The 17,335-nt window shown below is 47.1% G+C and overlaps 1 protein-coding gene across 2 annotated transcripts in view; it reads left to right on the top strand.

Moving 5' to 3' along the window:
- Positions 1 to 17,335, top strand: part of ME3 (malic enzyme 3) — a 189,012-nt gene that overhangs the window by 87,751 nt on the left and 83,926 nt on the right. For both annotated transcript variants that reach the window (XM_054576389.1, XM_054576388.1), the window contains exons 2-3: positions 283 to 416; positions 3,486 to 3,635. In XM_054576389.1, the coding sequence (XP_054432364.1) occupies positions 283 to 416; positions 3,486 to 3,635 (284 nt within the window). The remainder of the gene's footprint in view (positions 1 to 282; positions 417 to 3,485; positions 3,636 to 17,335) is intronic.

Raw genomic sequence — 17,335 nt, 5'->3', positions numbered from 1 at the left:
AACAAATAAAATATATTTAAAACAGCAAAAATATAAACAAGCCAAAAACCTAACAGTGTAGGTGTTTTCCCCATTTTTCCAGGAGGAAGCTGAAGCTCAGAAGAGTCAAAGTAACTGGCCTCGCTGCCCGGCTACTTAAAGGGCAGTGGTGGGGTTTGAGTCCAGGCCCCTTCCTGTTGAGTCACAGTGACTTTTGGATGTCACCGTGAATGGACTGTGTTCTGCTCCTTGGTTTCCTGCATATCCATTCATGTGTGTGTGTTTCTTTCCTGCTCTCCCCAGGGGATGGCCTTTACACTTGAAGAAAGGATACAGCTTGGGATCCATGGCCTAATCCCCCCCTGCTTCCTGAGCCAGGACATCCAGCTCCTCCGGGTCATGCGATACTACGAGCTGCAGCAGACTGACCTGGACAAGTCAGTGTCTAAAGGCTACTCTCTCTGCCTGAGCCCTGGGCTCAACTGTTTCCTGTGGTCCACAGAGTGTATTTTGTATGCTCTCCAGCCAGTAAAGGCTGAGAGCCTTTCCAAGTAATCCCGAACCCAGCCCTGCCTTCCAAAGGGGTGACGGTCTCCCTGAGGGACGGCCTGCTATGATTGAGGCAGTCAGCATGTTCTGGGAGGACTGGGAAGAGAAACTGACTTTTAATCATTGGAATCTGGGGGGGCCTCTGGGAAATGGTGGGACCTGAGTCAGCCCCAGAACACCAATAGGACTTTTGTTGACATCACTGGGTTCACATATGGCATTTCACTCAGGGGACGAAGTGACGATGTAGGGAGAGTTGTGTTAAGGAGGTGGCACTTGGCCCAGGTTCCTGGAACAAGGGGAGCATGGTGCAGAGAGAGAGAATGGGCATGGACGCCTTGGGAAGGACCTGATATATCATATATTGGAGGCTTATATAAAGGCAAGCAGTTAATAATCCTGCCTCCCCTCTTGGTTTCTCCCCAGTGGGGACAGAGACATGAAGAGCCAAATGGGAATGACAGGGTCAGCTTTACTAAAGAAGGAGGTGAGCTACAGGTCACATGGCAAAGCCAGGAATTGAACACAGGTAACAGGCAGGTAATTGGCTCTAAAGTCTGTGCTTTTAACATCTCTGCTATACCACAGCTAAGAGACTTCAGACCTTAGTGGATATAAGACTAGACTCTAGAAATAGAATGAATTCAAATCATCATTATATCTCTCTTTTTTAATTATATTTATTTATTTTTAGAGTGAGGGAAAGGGAGGGAGAAAGAGAGGGAATGAAAAAAAAAATCGATGTGCGAGAGAAACATCGATTGGTTGCCTTTCGCCTCTAGCTGGACATCTGGCCTACAATTCAGGCATATGCCCTGGCCAAGAATCAAACTGGTGACCTTTCAGTTTGCAGGCCAGTGCTCAATCCACTGAGCCACACCAGCCGGGGCTTCACTCTACCTCTTAATAGTGAAAGTCATTTAGCCTCTCTGGGTCATTCCTCCTCTATGCAGTCAGTGGTACCTAACTCAAAAGGTTATGAGGGTAAAATGTATTAGTATCTGTGAAGTGCTTGGAACAGTGCCTGGCACATAGTAGGTACTATATAAGAGCTTATTAAATAAACATGTCACCTTGCTATGGGCTCCAGCAGAAGTATAGGGAGCAGATAGGGTTCACCCTACGTATCTATGGAGTTCAATGGCCAAGACTTTGAATCATTAAGAATGTGGCTGCCCCCCTGGCAGCAGAGCTCAGCAGCTTGTCAGGGTTGCCCTGCACCCATCTTCCTGTGCTCCCTCCACACCATCCATCGCTTCTAAGCAGTAGTGGATAATGCCCCCTCCTCCCGAAACACTGAACTCTGTGGATATTACTCACAGAAACTCCAAGGCCATGCTGCAGCACAGGCCACGTATTCTCTTCCTTTGTTTGTCCCACTCAGATTGGGTCTAGCCAAGTCACTCCAAAGAGCAAACCAGAAAGTACGCAATGAATCCAACTCACAACATGAGATGTGCCCTAACTTTGAATAATCTGAACCTCCTTCTTTGTTAAATTTACAAAGAAGAATTAAGGTCCAGAGTGAAATCCTCTTACCTAAAGATATTAAACTATAAAAATTAAAGTCAAAAATCCTTTTCTCCCCAGTTCTTTCCAGCCAGATGGACATCATTTATGTACCCGGGAAGATATGCCAGGCGGGGGGTGGGAGATGTGTCTGACCCTGGGAGCTCCGGAGGGCTTGCTGCAGATGCTCTGTTGACTACTCTGACCCCCTCTTTCCTGGGGGTCCCTCATTTCAGCAGGTGTTTGGGGAAATGCTCAGGAGGTTCCCAGCTTCTTTTGGATAAGGGCAGTGGTGTGCTGGTAAATGTTTAAAAACGGGCCTGGGACAGGGAGTGGGGAAGCCCCAATTTATAGTATTTGCCAATTTTCACGGTGTAAATCATCCCACCATGACTGATATCACGTTGACAACTTGATATCACTGGCTACAGAACTGGGAAGAGATGTGTACAAATGGCTACTGGGTAAGAATTCTTATACTGGTAATGAGTTGAAATCCTGGCTATTCTAAGCATAAATCCTCCATTCTTAAAAATACCTTCTAAAACACAATCTTTCATTCTGGACCAGTGTCTTTGGTGGGTAAGAAGGCGATGAGGCCCCAAGATGTCACAAGACGTCCCCTAAGTCACACAGCAGAGCTGGGATTCAAACCCAGGACCCTGAAACCACACGCAGGGGTCGTCCTCACCTCATTCCAGGCCAGGATCTCAAGTGCCTCCATACTCCCTCCCAAACTGAGGCCCAGGAAGGTTGTGATATCAGCGGTCACTTATCCCTCATTGTGAATTTCAAGCCCTAAGGTTTTGGTTTTTGTTTTTTCTCCTAGAGATTTTTGCATTTTTAGGGGTGTAAATGAAAAACTCTTTTCCTGGCTTAGTGATTTCAGGCTTCAGGGAATAAACGAGAGAGATTTTGAAGGAACACACTCCCTGAGATCACTTGATATTCAGCTACTTGTGAACACCGCTTGTGTGGTAGAAGAGGCCAGTGCATGAAGCACTGGTGTGCCCTCGACCCTACTGCCCCCTCAGAATGTTACTATTCTGTTTCATTCATTAATAATAACAGAACCACCTTGCATGGTGGTTGAGAGCACAGATTCTGCAGTCTGCCACCTTGGGTGAGTCATTTCATTTCTCTGTGCATTGGTCTCCTTTGTCTCTCAAATAGCAGGAATTGTACTGCCTACCTCATAAGTTGCTGTGAGTTTTAAATGAGTTCATGTAAAATACTTAGAATAGGAAGTACCTGTGTATAATAACAAGCACCATAAGGCAGGTACTATTCTTCACAGTTCATAGATGATGAGATCCATGCTTAGGGAGATGGGTGATCTGCCTGTGAAGATGTCTGAGTGGGAGCCCTGGGTCTTTGCATGAGTAGCCTCCCCTGTGGCCACATATGCTGCTCATGTGAACAGCTTGCTTCTTGTCTCCTTTCCCAAGGTACATCATTCTCATGACACTCCAAGATCGGAATGAGAAGCTCTTCTACCGCGTGCTGACATCAGATGTGGAGAAATTCATGCCCATCGTGTACACGCCCACTGTGGGGCTGGCCTGTCAGCACTACGGCCTGACCTTCCGAAGGCCCCGGTGAGCCGTCTGGGGCCCAGGGCTCAGGGAGGCGGTGTCTCATAGAGGGGAGTCAATTCTTTCTGCTGGCCTTGTTAATTGGGACTCTGGAGGCTACATCCTGATCGGGCCAACAGCCCAACAGGGAAACATTTGATTTTAAGCTTTTGCTCAGGAAAATGACCCCATAGGCAGAGATTTGAGCTGAGGTAGTGTCTAGCAAGAGGATAGCAGAACTTCTGCTCCTCAGAATAAATGCCCAGTGTGTTATCCAGAGTTGGCCTGAAAGGCATTTCAGATTTTTTTTCTCTCATTATCTACCTAACAGCTCCCCCACTGCCCCTACTTTTCTGGTCCTCTCCAAAGTACTGACAACTCTATTGCCATTGGGGCCAATGAATAATGGAGTGTTGGATAGCAAAGACTGAATTCTTGTGCTGACTCAAAGAACCAGTATTCCTTCCTTGGGGTTTGACTCAGATTCCACTTGAAATGTCATTTCTTTAGGCAAAAATTTGGCACAACATTTTCTTTTAGAGCCAAAGAATTTGGGGGCAATTTTCCAAAGAGATTGCTTTTTTTTTTCATGGTGAGTTCAGAATGTGTGTGTGTGTGTGTGTGTGTGTGTGTGTGTGTGTGTTTAAATAAAATGGGGAGTGGGAGGATTTTCCAAAGGTCCTCAGTGCCAGGTGCCTCGTAATTATCAATATATAATTCTAGCATTAATGGTACAAGAGCCACCTGGATTTATTATATATAATGGGACATTGTTTTAGTTAGTGTTAGAATATGTAAATACACTATGCACTCTGCACAGATGTGTAATTTACATTTATAGAAAGCTTATAAATCTGTTTATAAATTATGTACCACGTGAGAAACATGTAATTATGCATCTAGAACATCCTTTGTTAATTGTGAAAAATAGTCCTCCAGTTCTGAAGCCCACATTTGGGATGAGCACTGCACACCCATCACTGGCACCCCACACACCTGCTCTCATCCTTTCCTGGTCCTGCTGTTACCATTGGCAGAGAACATCGTATCAGGCCTTGTCCTGATGGGATGTCCAGCTGTTGAAGCAGGCTCAACTCTCAGAACAGCTGTGCTTCTGTAGTTGTATAGGGGGATGGTAGGAGGGACGCTGCCCCAGGGCCCTGCAGCAGTTCCAGTGTTCAACCTGCCTCTTTCAACAGGAAAGAGACACCCATTCTTTTATTCTTATCCCCAAAATCAATACTGGCAGAAACTCTGGGAGCTGACGGACATACCTAAAGAATGCAGGACCCTATTTACCTCCCAGTTCCCACTCATAACTACCTCCAGTTCCTCCCCCCTGCACAGTGCAGGTCAGCTCAGGTCATTCCCTCCTCCAAGGCCATCAGCAGCCCCCTAGGCCTGCAAGAAACAGGTCCGCCACTTTGACAAAACAAAGCCTGTCATAGCCCAGCTCGCACTCGGAAATCCCATGTTCCAACTACCCTGATCTATTCTCCATACCCAAGAACACCTGGTATTCTCCTCGTTCATGTCTTCGCACATATGGTCCCATCTGCCTCAAACTCCTGCACTCTCTCCTGTCTTCATTCTCTACCCATCAAAACTGAGTGATCCTTCAAGGCCCACCCCAAGAGTCAGCTTCTCCGTGGAGCCCTCCTAGGTCTGCTCAGGCAGAACTGATCGCTGCCTTCTCAGCCTCCCCCACAATCAATTACACATGCGTTTAGTCCATAGTTTTATTTTTTGTATTTTATATTTTTAATTATTTGTATATCAGTCTCCTCTACTAGAACACTGATTTCTTGAAGGAGCAAGAAACATGTCAAAGACATTTGTGTCTTCAAGACCAGTGCTTGGCAAGTGATTGCCTCTCAGATGGAAAGTAGCATTCTGTGCTAGCTGGGAGTTCTCATCTTCCTGACCTTGGGCTGTTTCTTATCCCCTCTCAGCTTTAATTTCCACATTTATGAAATGAAGGTAATGATACCATCTACCTCAAATAATCATTCTGAGGATAAGATGTGATCATGGATAAGTATAAAGGACATAAATGTCTGTTTTCCTTCAGTAACTACTATAGAAGGAAAAAAGGAAGGATTGACAGACCTAGAGTCATATTATGCATATGCACTTTTAAATCTGTCCAAAGAAGACAGAGTCACTGAACATGCAATGAACTAACACATTTAACTACAGACACAATTTGGCTCCCCCAAAACCCAGTGTTACCCAAAGAGGTCCTTTAGCCCTTATGGCATGGCACACGGCCCCTGCTGGCTTGCAGCTGAGACCTTGTGGAATTGCGAGGCCATCCCACTCCCACCTGCCACTCCCAGGCTGTGCGAAGCCCTCCTCCCACAGACTCTAAGCACTAGACTGTGGATTCTGTTGTTGGTTCCAGGCAAACTAGTATCAAGGTCAGAAACCTGCATATGCAATAGGTTCATACAGGTAGAATTTGCCCCCAGAGCCCGCTCCCTAATCCAGGGTACACACAAGACTAAATTTGAATTAATGGACATTTATGGAGCAGCTAGTAGGCATCAGGTAGACACTGTCAAGTTACCCCAAAGAACAAAATACAGTTTTTGGCCTCAAGCAATTTACCAGCAGAGTGAGGAGGCAGGCAATAATAATATAAGTTAAATGTAATAAAAGTTACAAGGAAAGAGGATATTTAATAGGGACAAAGAATTACAGGGGTGTAAGGAAGAGGAAAATTTCTCGGTGGGCAGCAGGACTCCTTCACAGAAGAGATGACATTTGAACTGGTCCTGGAAGGTTGCCTAGGAATTCCATAAATGGAGATGCAGGGGTTAGTTTTATAGGCTGTGTAGACACCAGGGTAGTCAGCGCACTTGGGTATCTTCCCATCTCCTGTGCCTGGAAATGAAGGTAATGGGAGGGGACCTAGGTTTCCACACCGATTGGCTTATAATGGAGCCTTCAAATGTCCTGCAAGGTTAGTTTGGTAACAGTATCTCCATTTTACAGGTGAGGATTTTCAGGTGGCCAGAGGAGAGGAACTTGTCCAGGCTCACAATTGACAAGCAGTTGGTGAAATCAGAATTCTGACTGTGGGAACTGGGGAAAGCCATACCAAAGAGGTGGCATTTGAGCTGGGTCATGAAAGGCGAATGCAACGAATTGAGACAAAAAGTATTTGTCTACAGTGATCCAAGCATTCTCACCTCCCTCTTGCTAGAATGTATGACCTCTGGGACCTCATGGCGGGTGAAACAGGAGAATGGGGGGTCTGGGTGGGGAGAATTGATCAGCGGTTCTGCCCAACAATGGGGAAGTTCTTGGACTCCTTCCTACCACTTGGGGGTTGGATTAATGGGGAGCTGTTTCAGACTCAGGTCTAGGCCCCACTGGTATTCTCCGGTGGGTCAGGGATGGAGAGGAACATGGCGGCAGAATGGGGGGTCCATGTGAGTGGAAATGGGGCCTTGCCAGCCACTGGAGCCCAGAGGGCCTGGTCAGCCCTGAGTGGGTGTAAAGAGGGTGCTGCAGAAGCTGGGCGCATAGTTTGGGAAACAGGCATGCGAACCCACATGGAACCTACAAGTGAACTGGGACCAAGAGAAAAACATACTGATAATTGCTTGCTAAAGGCCAAGTACTATCCTAAAATCTTTGCATGTATTAACTCATTTAATTATTACAACCTCCATATGAGGTAGGTACTATAATCATCCCATTTGCAGATGAGAAGAAAACTGAGTCACAGAGAACTAACTGGCCCAGAGTCACAGAGCTCATAAGCTGCAAAGCCAGGACTCAAACTCACGCAGTCTGAACCAGAGTGTGGACAGGTATCCACTCCACTTCGCTGCCTCCTGTCGTTGGGGAACATGTACAGTTAGTGGGCATTCAGGAGAGGATGTCCTTGCAGCTCCAGGAACATCTGAGTGCCCAGGGACCTAAGGTGGGGATTGCTAGACACTGTTTCCAGAGCCTGTCCTGGGAGGGAAGGATGTAGCCTGGTCGCTGGGCCCCAGGCTGGGTGGCGCTGAAGCAGGCTGTCTTGAATTCGTCACTCTCAGTACAGACTTCCCAAGTATGCTTTGCACGGACTCTTCAGGTGATTACCCAATTAAGTTATTTGACATGTGACATTTTGAGCTGTTGCTCTGGGTTTTCATTTGGCTGCTTTCCAGGTGTTGATTCCACACCTGCCTTGCTCCCGAGGGAAATGGGAGTTTAGGCTCCACCCCAGCCTTGAGCTTCAACGGAGGCCGGGCTGAGAATGGCTTTACGGATTAGCATCTGAAGGGAGGACAGCTCCACAGCCAAAACCCGCCAAAATGGAGAGAGCCAGTCCTTCTCAGTTTCTGAAATGATAAACATTCCTGCCAGGTTCCTGGGAACAATGGAGTCCTCTGTGAAAGAGCCTACCCGCCACCCCCCCAAAGCTAATTAGATCCAGCTGGTGCAAAATTGAACCTCCAACACGCCTGGGGCTCTGCATCGCCTCACAAGAGAGGTACCAGTGTATCTCAGGCGCCTGAGTATCCCTGGACAGAGGAGACACAGCAGACGGTTCTGGGCTCTGTGAAGCCCCCCTGTCCAGTTCTGCTTCTCCCCTGGCATACCTGCTGCACGTACCTTCTTGCGCCGGGGGCTTGGCTAGCCTGGCTTGAAAGAACACCCCTTGAAGGTCATTAGTGTGTGACTTGGAAGAGGTGAAAGCCAGAGGGGAGTCTGGGTGGGAGGCCAGGACAGAATTCAACCAGGGAGGTAGTTTGCTCTCCAGTGTGGGCAAATTCTCTCCCCGCCCCAGGTCTCTTGCCTCTTCTCCAGCCCTGTCTTCACCCTCCTCATCCCCTGGGGCTCCCAGCAATGTGCACACACCTGCAGACCTAGCATTTGCCAGCTTCTGAGTGGAGCCCAACCACCACAGGAGATAAGGGCTGGGCTGCAGGTGGTAGAAGGAGCACAGACTTTGAACCTGGGCAGGCTGGGCCTTGAATCCCAGCTTCTGGTGACTTTTGGCAATTAATTAAGCACCCCCTCAGTCTCCTCATGTGTAAAATGGGAATAATGCCCATTCAAGTGGCTGCTTGTGAGGGTTTGAGGGCTTCATGAGTTTCCACATGAAAAGGGCCCAGCTCATCGAGGTGCTCCGCAGCTGTGACCTGCCGGACCCGACACCCGGAAGGGCTGCCATGTGACTCAGTCACCCCAAGGGTCTAAACTGTAACCAACAGGGCATCTCAGGCCTCCGAAATGCCTCCAAACACTGTTGTTCGATTCACACCTTAAATGATTGGTGCTTGCGCTTAACCAGCAGCCTGTGAGGACTTAGAGGAGGTGAAGAGCTAGACAGGTGAGGGTGGGAAGTGAGATTTGGTTTCACCGGCCGGAGGCTCTGGGGAAGATATCTGAAGACATATTTGGGTTTGAACAAAGCCAGCAGCCGCTGGCCATGAGCCAGGCTGTTCTCTCTCTTACCTGCAGACAGGTGGGTTTCTGCACACAGCCCAGTAACATGCACACAGGATATTAACAGCTACCATTTATTAAACACTTAGAGTGTTCATGGTGGGCCCTAGGCTACCTACTTTTCGTACTTTATCTCTGAGCCTTACAACAATCCCACAAAGTACTCTACCCAGATAAGAAAACTAAGTCTTGTCTAAGACTTTGCAGCTGACCCAGAGCCAATTTCCCGTGTCTTTACTGCATTCATGGTCCAGCTTCTTGTGGCCCTAGTAACCATGGCACCTCGGAAATAAATACCTGCCTTCTTGCCTTCACATCTACTACCTTGTATGACCTGTCTGCACATTTGAGGGGGCGTGCACGCACACACATAGATGCACAGTATGCTGTGGTGGGCAGAGCACCGGGGCTGGAGTCCAGAGGGAGTGGGCCAGCTCCCGCATCGATAGCCATGTGGCCTTGGAGCCTGACTACCCCGCTTCCCCAAGCCTGGATCACAGGCACTGCCTTCCTTATGGAGCTGTTGTGAAGGTCAGATGAGCTAAAAGTGTGGTGAACGGTGCTTTATCAATGGTAACATTCCTCACAAGCTTAAAGGGGATTACTTTTCTTATCTCTTCTCCCTCACACTAACCCCCATAGAAGGGCGTGGTTAAGGCTCTCACTTCCCACTCACTAGATCCGGTGAGCCTTTGCCTCAGCGTTTGTTGTTGTTGTTGTTGTTGTTGTTGTTGTTGTTTTACATTTGGACCCTTTTATCTTGAACCACCTCCACCCACATCAACACTCAGGGAGGGGATCCTGGCGCCCATGCCTCTGCTTCCTAAATGCCCACTAAAGCCATTTCTAGCTACTCACAGGACAAGTGGGTGCCAACATCTTGACTAAAGCCATCCTGAAAAACAAAGTCAACCATATCTCAGCAAATGCCCGAAGACCCCCGACGCCCAGGGCACAGTTCGCAGCCTGGACTCCAGCTCAGCTGTCGGTCCATCAGGAACACAAACACACACACGCACTCTCTCACACTCACACACACTCCCACACTCGCAGCATAACTGGGAGGCAGGCAGAAAGAAAAGATTAGCCTCATCAGATCAGCAGCCTCTGCCCCATCCTCAGGACACCAAAGTGCTGACGCCTTTGGCCATCCTGTGCCACATCCAATTATGCCCAGGTTCCTCTGTCGAACGGTTCCAGCTGCTCTGCTAGAAAGGCTTCCAGAGCCAAGTAAGCACAAGGTCTGCAGCTGGGTCTGCTGAGCTCCTCATCCGGCCCTTTCAGTTCCCTGGCCTGGGTGTTACGGGCGGAGCGCTGGGGCCTGAGTCGGGAACCTTTGCCACTCCCTTTCTGACTGACTCTCTAGGCGAGTCCCTTAGCTCCTTAGTCTCAAATAACAATGACAGGGTCCATCTGCAGGCCTCTGTGATCTCTTCCAGCTCCAGCCATTTATGATTAATAACCCCAACTCTAGTACCAAATCAGAAATGAGATCTTTAAACGAGCCACAGTCACATTACATAGCAGAGCCTAAAGTTCCCCACCTGTAAAATTAGGAGGGTCATATTAGAGCAATGGTTCTCTGTTAGAGCTGTGCCTTAAAAAGCACTTGGGGGGCTTTAAATGAGAACCCCTGGGGTAGGGCCCAGGCAGTATTAGTTTTCCAAAGCTCCTCAGGGAGTCGCGTGAGCAACAGGGCTGAGAACCACTGAGCTGGGTGATCTCCGAAGTGCTTCCCAGGCATGGACATTCTGTGACTTTTAGGGAGTTTGATAACCTGCAGCCCATATTATCCAGGCCACCCCAGCCTGGCAGTATATTGAAGAGTAGGGTCATGACAACATAACAGAACCTTCACCTCCAATCCAACACTCAGCAAGCCAAACTGTTGAACCCCACAGCTAAGTTCCCTCGAATCTCATTTACAGGTTAGTGGGAGGTGGGGGGGAGGCTCACATATGCTTTCCTCCTCCCTCCCCCACCCCGTTCCCTCCTGAAGCCTCTGTCGCTGCACAGAAGGCACCCCTTGCCCACGCTGCACACCCATCCTGTCAATAGTTGATTGGATGGGAAAAAGCATCAGACCATAGGTGACCCATAGATCGGATGAGCATGTGACCCATGTGTCCTGGTTCAAAAGATGAGCTGGGCCAGATGGAGCCCCTTGCAGGAAAGTGAACTGAATGAGACATGGGAAAAGCTATATGGGAAAAAATTTCCAGTTAGGAAGGGAAAAAGCAAAAAGGATGCAGTGATTTAGACTTCAGTGTTGGATCATGGTAGACCAAAGGCAAATACCACCTATGAAGGAACAAAAATAAGAGTAGGAAGTGAAGGAACAGATTGTGGAGAGAGGAGAACGGGACCGAAGGGAGAGAGCAAGGAAGGAACAGGCGGAGCTGGGATGGTCCCTAGACCTATCTCAGTTCACGATAGCTTTCCACTCTAGTTGCTGTTCACACATTTACAATAAGCTCTCTTTCTTCACAGGTAACTTAAGTGAACTTCTGCCTTAGGGAACCAGAAGAGCCAAAGTGAAAAAGAGTTGTGAAATTAGATGGGTCTGATTTCCCTGATCCCCTTGCTAATCGGGTGGGTGGGGCTAACATTAAAGTAGGGCGTCTCAAACTTGAGTGTGCATTAAAATCACCTGAAGGGCTTGTTAAAACAGAGATTCAGCAGGTCTGGGATGGAGCCAGAGAACTGACATACCCAGCAAGTTCCCTGTGATGCTGATGGTGCTGGTGTACAAATCACACTTTGAAAACTGCTACGTCAAAGGCTGGTGGAAAGTGAAAAATGAATAGAGCCCACCTGATGGAAGTAGAAGGAGTAGATACTTCCAGGCCCTACTTTACATTAGTAGCAAAAGCTGTGAGTCATGAGAGGAAAGTTCATCTCCCAATTTTATCTGCGTGAACTTCAGTCAATCCCTCCCCCTTTCCGGACCTTAATTTCCTCTTCTATGAAGTGAAAGGATTTTACTAGGTGATCTTGGGGGCTCCTTCCAACCCTTACAGTCCGTAATTTTTTAGCAGATTAGAGCACTGTGCTATAAATTTGCCTCTAATGTTTCTGACATTTAAGGGAGGAAAATTTAGAAGTCGATGAAAACATGTACTTTTCATTTTCTGCCAAAAATAAGCTTGCAGGCTTATCTACAGAAGTGTCACTTTTGCTGAGAGCTCTGACTCACACACGGGCACCTTCCCAGAGAGACCAGCTGGGCAGTCCAGGGTCTGTCAGGGAGAGCTCGGTGCCATGCTTGGGAATTGATACTGGAATTGATCTAAGGAAGGTGGCATGAGGAGTCCTTCCAAAGTGTTTGGCTCTTTGGCACCGATGTCATAATGCCTTGTGAAGTAAGTTTAATTGTCTCTGGATCCCACATCACTGACATACTTTGGAACAGAAAGACAGAGGAGAGAAGGATCATTTATTTTTGCCAGAATCACATGGGTTTCAATCACTGAAGGAACTGGTTTATTCTTTTTGAGATTTCCATATAAAAAAAAAAAAAATGAGTGAGTTTGTACTTAATTCATGTGACCTGCCTGAGACTTTAGCATCCAGCAGGAGCAGCTTGCTGTACTGGGGGGACAGAGGACACGCTTCAACCACCGTGAGTTTGGAGACTGAGAGTGAAGGTGAGAATGGTTAGAAGCCCCACACAGATGCAAAGATTATATTTTCCTGCTCAAGCTGTAGGCAGAAGAGCCTCATTAACTAAAATGTTCTGGGTTTGACTTCCTTTAGTCAAAGGTCGATTTCCTTGGAAATTTAAGCAAACTGATTTCTATTTCCATTTGGTCTGATTCTGTCCTTCTCTTCCTCTGTTCCTGGCAACCCCAGCCAGGGCGATCAAAGGAACAGGTGTGGGAGAATTTCCTCACTGAGAAAATACATCCGTACAGACAGGAGTTGCGTAGACCTTTTCTTGAATAACCTTGAGCTCCTATTAACCTGTAAAATACACAAAAGCTTGTTTGCTTACACTAAGTTTAGTCCAGAAAGAGTGGCTTATTAAGAGATGCCTCAAAGAGTGCAAATGTTTTGAAAGGTTCTGGACTAGAGGAAGAGTAAAGGATCATTGTTGTGGGATTTCTTGAAGAAAAGCGAAGACAGCTTTGCTAGAAAAGGACCCCACCACCAGCTGGCCAACCCTAAATTCCCTTATTACATTCAGGTCCTTGTGTCAGTCCATTGCACCTACAGGAATCCCCTCGAGTTTTCCATGTGCCCTGAAGGGGTAGCATTGTAAACTTTCTGCATGAATTGATTTCTTAGAGACTAATCTTAAACCAGCATTTCCCAAGACCATAGAGACTGGGACTTAGTTAGGAAGGATAGATTTTGTTTGTTTGTTTGTTTGTTTGTTTGTTTGAATGGGTGAGGGATAAAAAGGAACATATCAAAAAGATCCTATCTAAGGTACTGGAGATGGAAACAAGGCTCAGACAGGGACCCCAGTGTGGTATGAACATTCTCCAAAAGGTAACTGGAAGGAAGCAAGTGGTAAAACTAAAAGGAAAAAAAGGTAATGTGACTGTTGGAAGATAGACTTCTCCAACTTCAGATAGTTTATCACATGGACTTGTCTCTGGATCACAAGCTTCTTGGGGAAAATGAAGTGTCTTATTCTCTCCTGAATCTCCCATGGTACCAAGAATAGTACCTTCGGGCATCTACCAGAGAGATCACTTAGAGACTGTCTTCTGAATACGTTCAACAAGCATTGATTAAGCACCATCTTTACGGTTGGCCATCATAAGCACGTGAAAGATCCAAATGGAGTAGTCTGTTTGTGTTCCTTGTCCTTGAGGAGCCTGCAGTCCAACTGAGGAGCAGATACAAGCCAGTCAGTAAAGTGTGCATTGTATAGTTTACTTGGAAAATATTGAGGTAATTCATTACGGTAAAAAAATCTCTCCACTGAATTCTTGGTTCTTGATCAAAATTCTGAGAGAAAGACTTTGAATCATGTGGGGAAGATGGCCCAGTGCAGTCCCTGGCAAACAAAGATTTATTGGATGAGTTCAAGCAGGAGGAACTGCATAAAGCAAAACATGTGGCTTGAACTAGCCAAGAATAACAGGCTCTCAGGACTAGGAGTGCAGGAGAAATGCTGTTGCCCCTTTCTCTTTCTTAACAAATCCGCAGGTTTGGCGTTTTGTCTTTTTTTTTTTTTTCCTCAGTTACCTTCTTTCCTAAGTGGTCACATGCTTTGAGCAAGACTTGGCCCTTCCCAGCACCAAGCAGTAGATACTAATTAACCCCAGGCAACTCTAGTGTCCCCTTGCCAGTGACAGTTCTGGCCAAATAAATGTGAGGGTGATCAGCCAGAGGACTTCTGGGAAGGTTTTTCTTATCACAGAAGAGCTCCTTCTTCCCCGGACGTTTTCACCTCGGCCTGAGACGCCTGGAACTGCGACAATCGTCCTGCAGCCATGAGGAACACAGCTCTCGGAACAAGCCTATAATGCCAAGGACAGTAATGTGAGGAGCCCGCATCCTTGGTGACATTGTCGAGCCACTGAATAAACAATCCCTCGAGCAGTCTTCCCCTGGACTTCTTGTTTTGTGAAATAAATTTCCTCTTTCCGGCCAGCTGAGTCAAAGTTTTCAGTTACCTACAGCTGAAAGCCGTTTCCCTTCCTGATGGGATGCTTGAATCACCTCTGTCAGATAACAACAGCTCCTGTTTATTTATTCAGAGCTTCCAATGCACCAGGAAGTCTTTTGGTGCTTGATTTTATAGGCTCAACATCTCTTGTGTGTACTACCTACTCAGCCCATGTTCATGAAGAGGAAGCTGGGGCACTGAGATTTAAGGTAACCTGGGAAAGGTTACATATTTATCACATGGTAGAGTCACAGTTCACAGCCAGGCTCCAGGCATCACTGCTGCCTGTCATGTCCTTCCTGAGACTCTTCTCTCTGATCTGAGACAGAGGACTCACAACCGCGTTGGCCCAAGCATGTGCAGGTGTGTGTGGAGATCACTCCATTGACGAGATGGGCAAAGTGATGTGAGGCCAAGTAAGGAGTTTGGATTGCGTTCATCAGGGATCACGGTTCACTTTTGAGAGGGGAGCTCACTGGGAACTGCCCTATGAACTGAGCCACAAGGAGAGAAGAGTCTGTTGGGGTGCTAGATGTGGAGATAAGGGTGCAAGCTCGGGGCAGGGCCCTGAAAAAGAGGAGTCTGCAGCACATGGACACTAGTTGGATGTGAAGGTAAACATGAGAGGAAGGCTTGTCAGACTTGAACTGTGTTGTGGTGTAATGGCAGTCATGGAAAGCTGAGCATGGGCTCCAGAAATAGAATGGTGAGCTGGACTATAATAACTGCTACCACTTCTTGAGTGGCCAGGACCATGATAGTCATGTTACCTTGATTGCCTTGGAGTCTCACAACAGCCCTGAGAGATCAGAATGTATTATTGTCCCCATGTCACAGAGGAGTTGTACCGAGGTGATGGGAGACGTGCCTAGAGCCAAGTGGCAGGTTCAAACATGAGTCTGTCCTACTCCAAGGCCTCTCCCACCTTCACATCAGAACTCCCTCCAGTTCTGCAGTGCTAAAACCCAGCATCAGTTCTGAATCATGTGTCCCCAGATATGCCCCTCCAACAAAGCAAACATGGTCCTTGGACAATGATATTAGCAACAAATATCAGCAAGAGTCCTGTGTGCATCAGTCTCACTGGAGCCTCCATGCGGAGATGGGGTGAAGTGGGGCTGTGAATTGTGGAGCTGTGCGAGGTGCCCGATTACAGTCGCAGGAAGAGAGCCAGGGCTTGTGGCTTGGCAGGGCCTTCACACCTGCACAGGCAGAGCCTTTTAGGCACATAGCAAGGACATGCCAAGCCCTTCATGGTTTCTGCTCCCATGATACACCCTTGATTTGGTGTCCAGATGTTTAATTTTAAAAACACCCTGAGTAGCCAACACAGATGTTACCTATGTGCCCCCTAGAGCCCACTACCCGCAACTCCCAGACAACCTCCCACGCAGAGCTGCAAGACCGGCTGTGACATTTGTCTCCTTGGAGGACTTTGAAAACACGTTCATAGCCCTCTTAGGTGGGACCCTGTCTATAAAGAGATGAAACTAATTAGCTTCTAAGAGACCCTCAAGCTTTGCATTTCTGTAGGTGTCCTGCATACAATGATAGGATCATGGAGCTGTAAATCGGCCAACTCAAACTGAGGCCAAGAGAGGACCTGACACCCTCTCTACCAGGGTACAAGTCAGTGGAAGTGGTTGGACTAGAACTGAGGCCTCCTTCCACAATGCAGAGAGATAGGTGTTCCCCTGCCATTTTAATCAAACTTCGTTCGTAATTGTTACTTATATTTAGACTGTGCTTCGAAGTTTTATGGTGACTTCAAATGCAACCCTGCCAACCGCTCTGTGAAACAGGGCGGCTCCTTTCAAGGGAGGAAATGGAGGATTTTGGTGGTTAAGTGACTCCCTGAGGCTGTACAAATAGTAAGAAATAGAACTGGACCTAGGGTTTGGAACTTTCTATTTGCATTTGCCATGCAGGACCCTTTCCAGCACTGGACTGTGAACCTCTGAAGGGCAGGAACCATATCTGTTTAGCTCACTGTTGGATACCCAGCACCCAGCACAGAGCCTGGCATATGGTTCTGATGAGATGGAAGACGGATGGAAGGATCAGTAGGTAGAAGAACAGGAACAATGGGTAGATTGGAGTCTTATTTTCCTAACGACTTCTAATAGAACCTTAGAGCGAACTTCTATTATTAATGGCTAATTACTTAAAGACAAAGAGCTTTATCTCTATAACTTTGTTTAAAATGCATTGTCTTAAAATTTTTTAAATGGTAATGCAAAAAGTGATTTGATTCCTTTTAGAATCTTCAGCAGGAAGACTTGACAGGACCTGGGACTTAGTAGGCACTTAAGAAGTGTGTCTGGGAAATATTTGAATTTACAAGCTAGGCTGGAGAAATGAAAGTAATTGCAAAGAGTTTCTATGCCACTTTGATAATTAAAGAACATACTTTATCCATTATTTGAAAAATAACTTTATTCCCAAGTCCAGGTCTGTCAATTGGGAAGAAATCAATAGCTAGAATGGAATGAGATCGTGACCTGCACTTCCAGAATCCTTGGTTCCGGAGGATTAATAACAATGTTCAATGTCAAATCCACATCACAAATGAGGTTCGCTGGGTTGCCTTTTCCTGCTGGTGCGGATGGACCCTATGTGAGCTATTCGGTGCTTCTCATGTGCAGCCAAG

The sequence above is a fragment of the Pteronotus mesoamericanus genome, unplaced genomic scaffold (assembly GCF_021234165.1).
Source record: "Pteronotus mesoamericanus isolate MK-2021 breed Mesoamerican mustached bat unplaced genomic scaffold, CSHL_Meso_final contig_33, whole genome shotgun sequence".
In the NCBI taxonomy this organism is placed as follows: domain Eukaryota; kingdom Metazoa; phylum Chordata; class Mammalia; order Chiroptera; family Mormoopidae; genus Pteronotus; species Pteronotus mesoamericanus.
The sequence above is the reverse complement of the archived record's forward strand: the minus strand, read 5'-3'. Positions and strand labels throughout refer to the sequence as shown.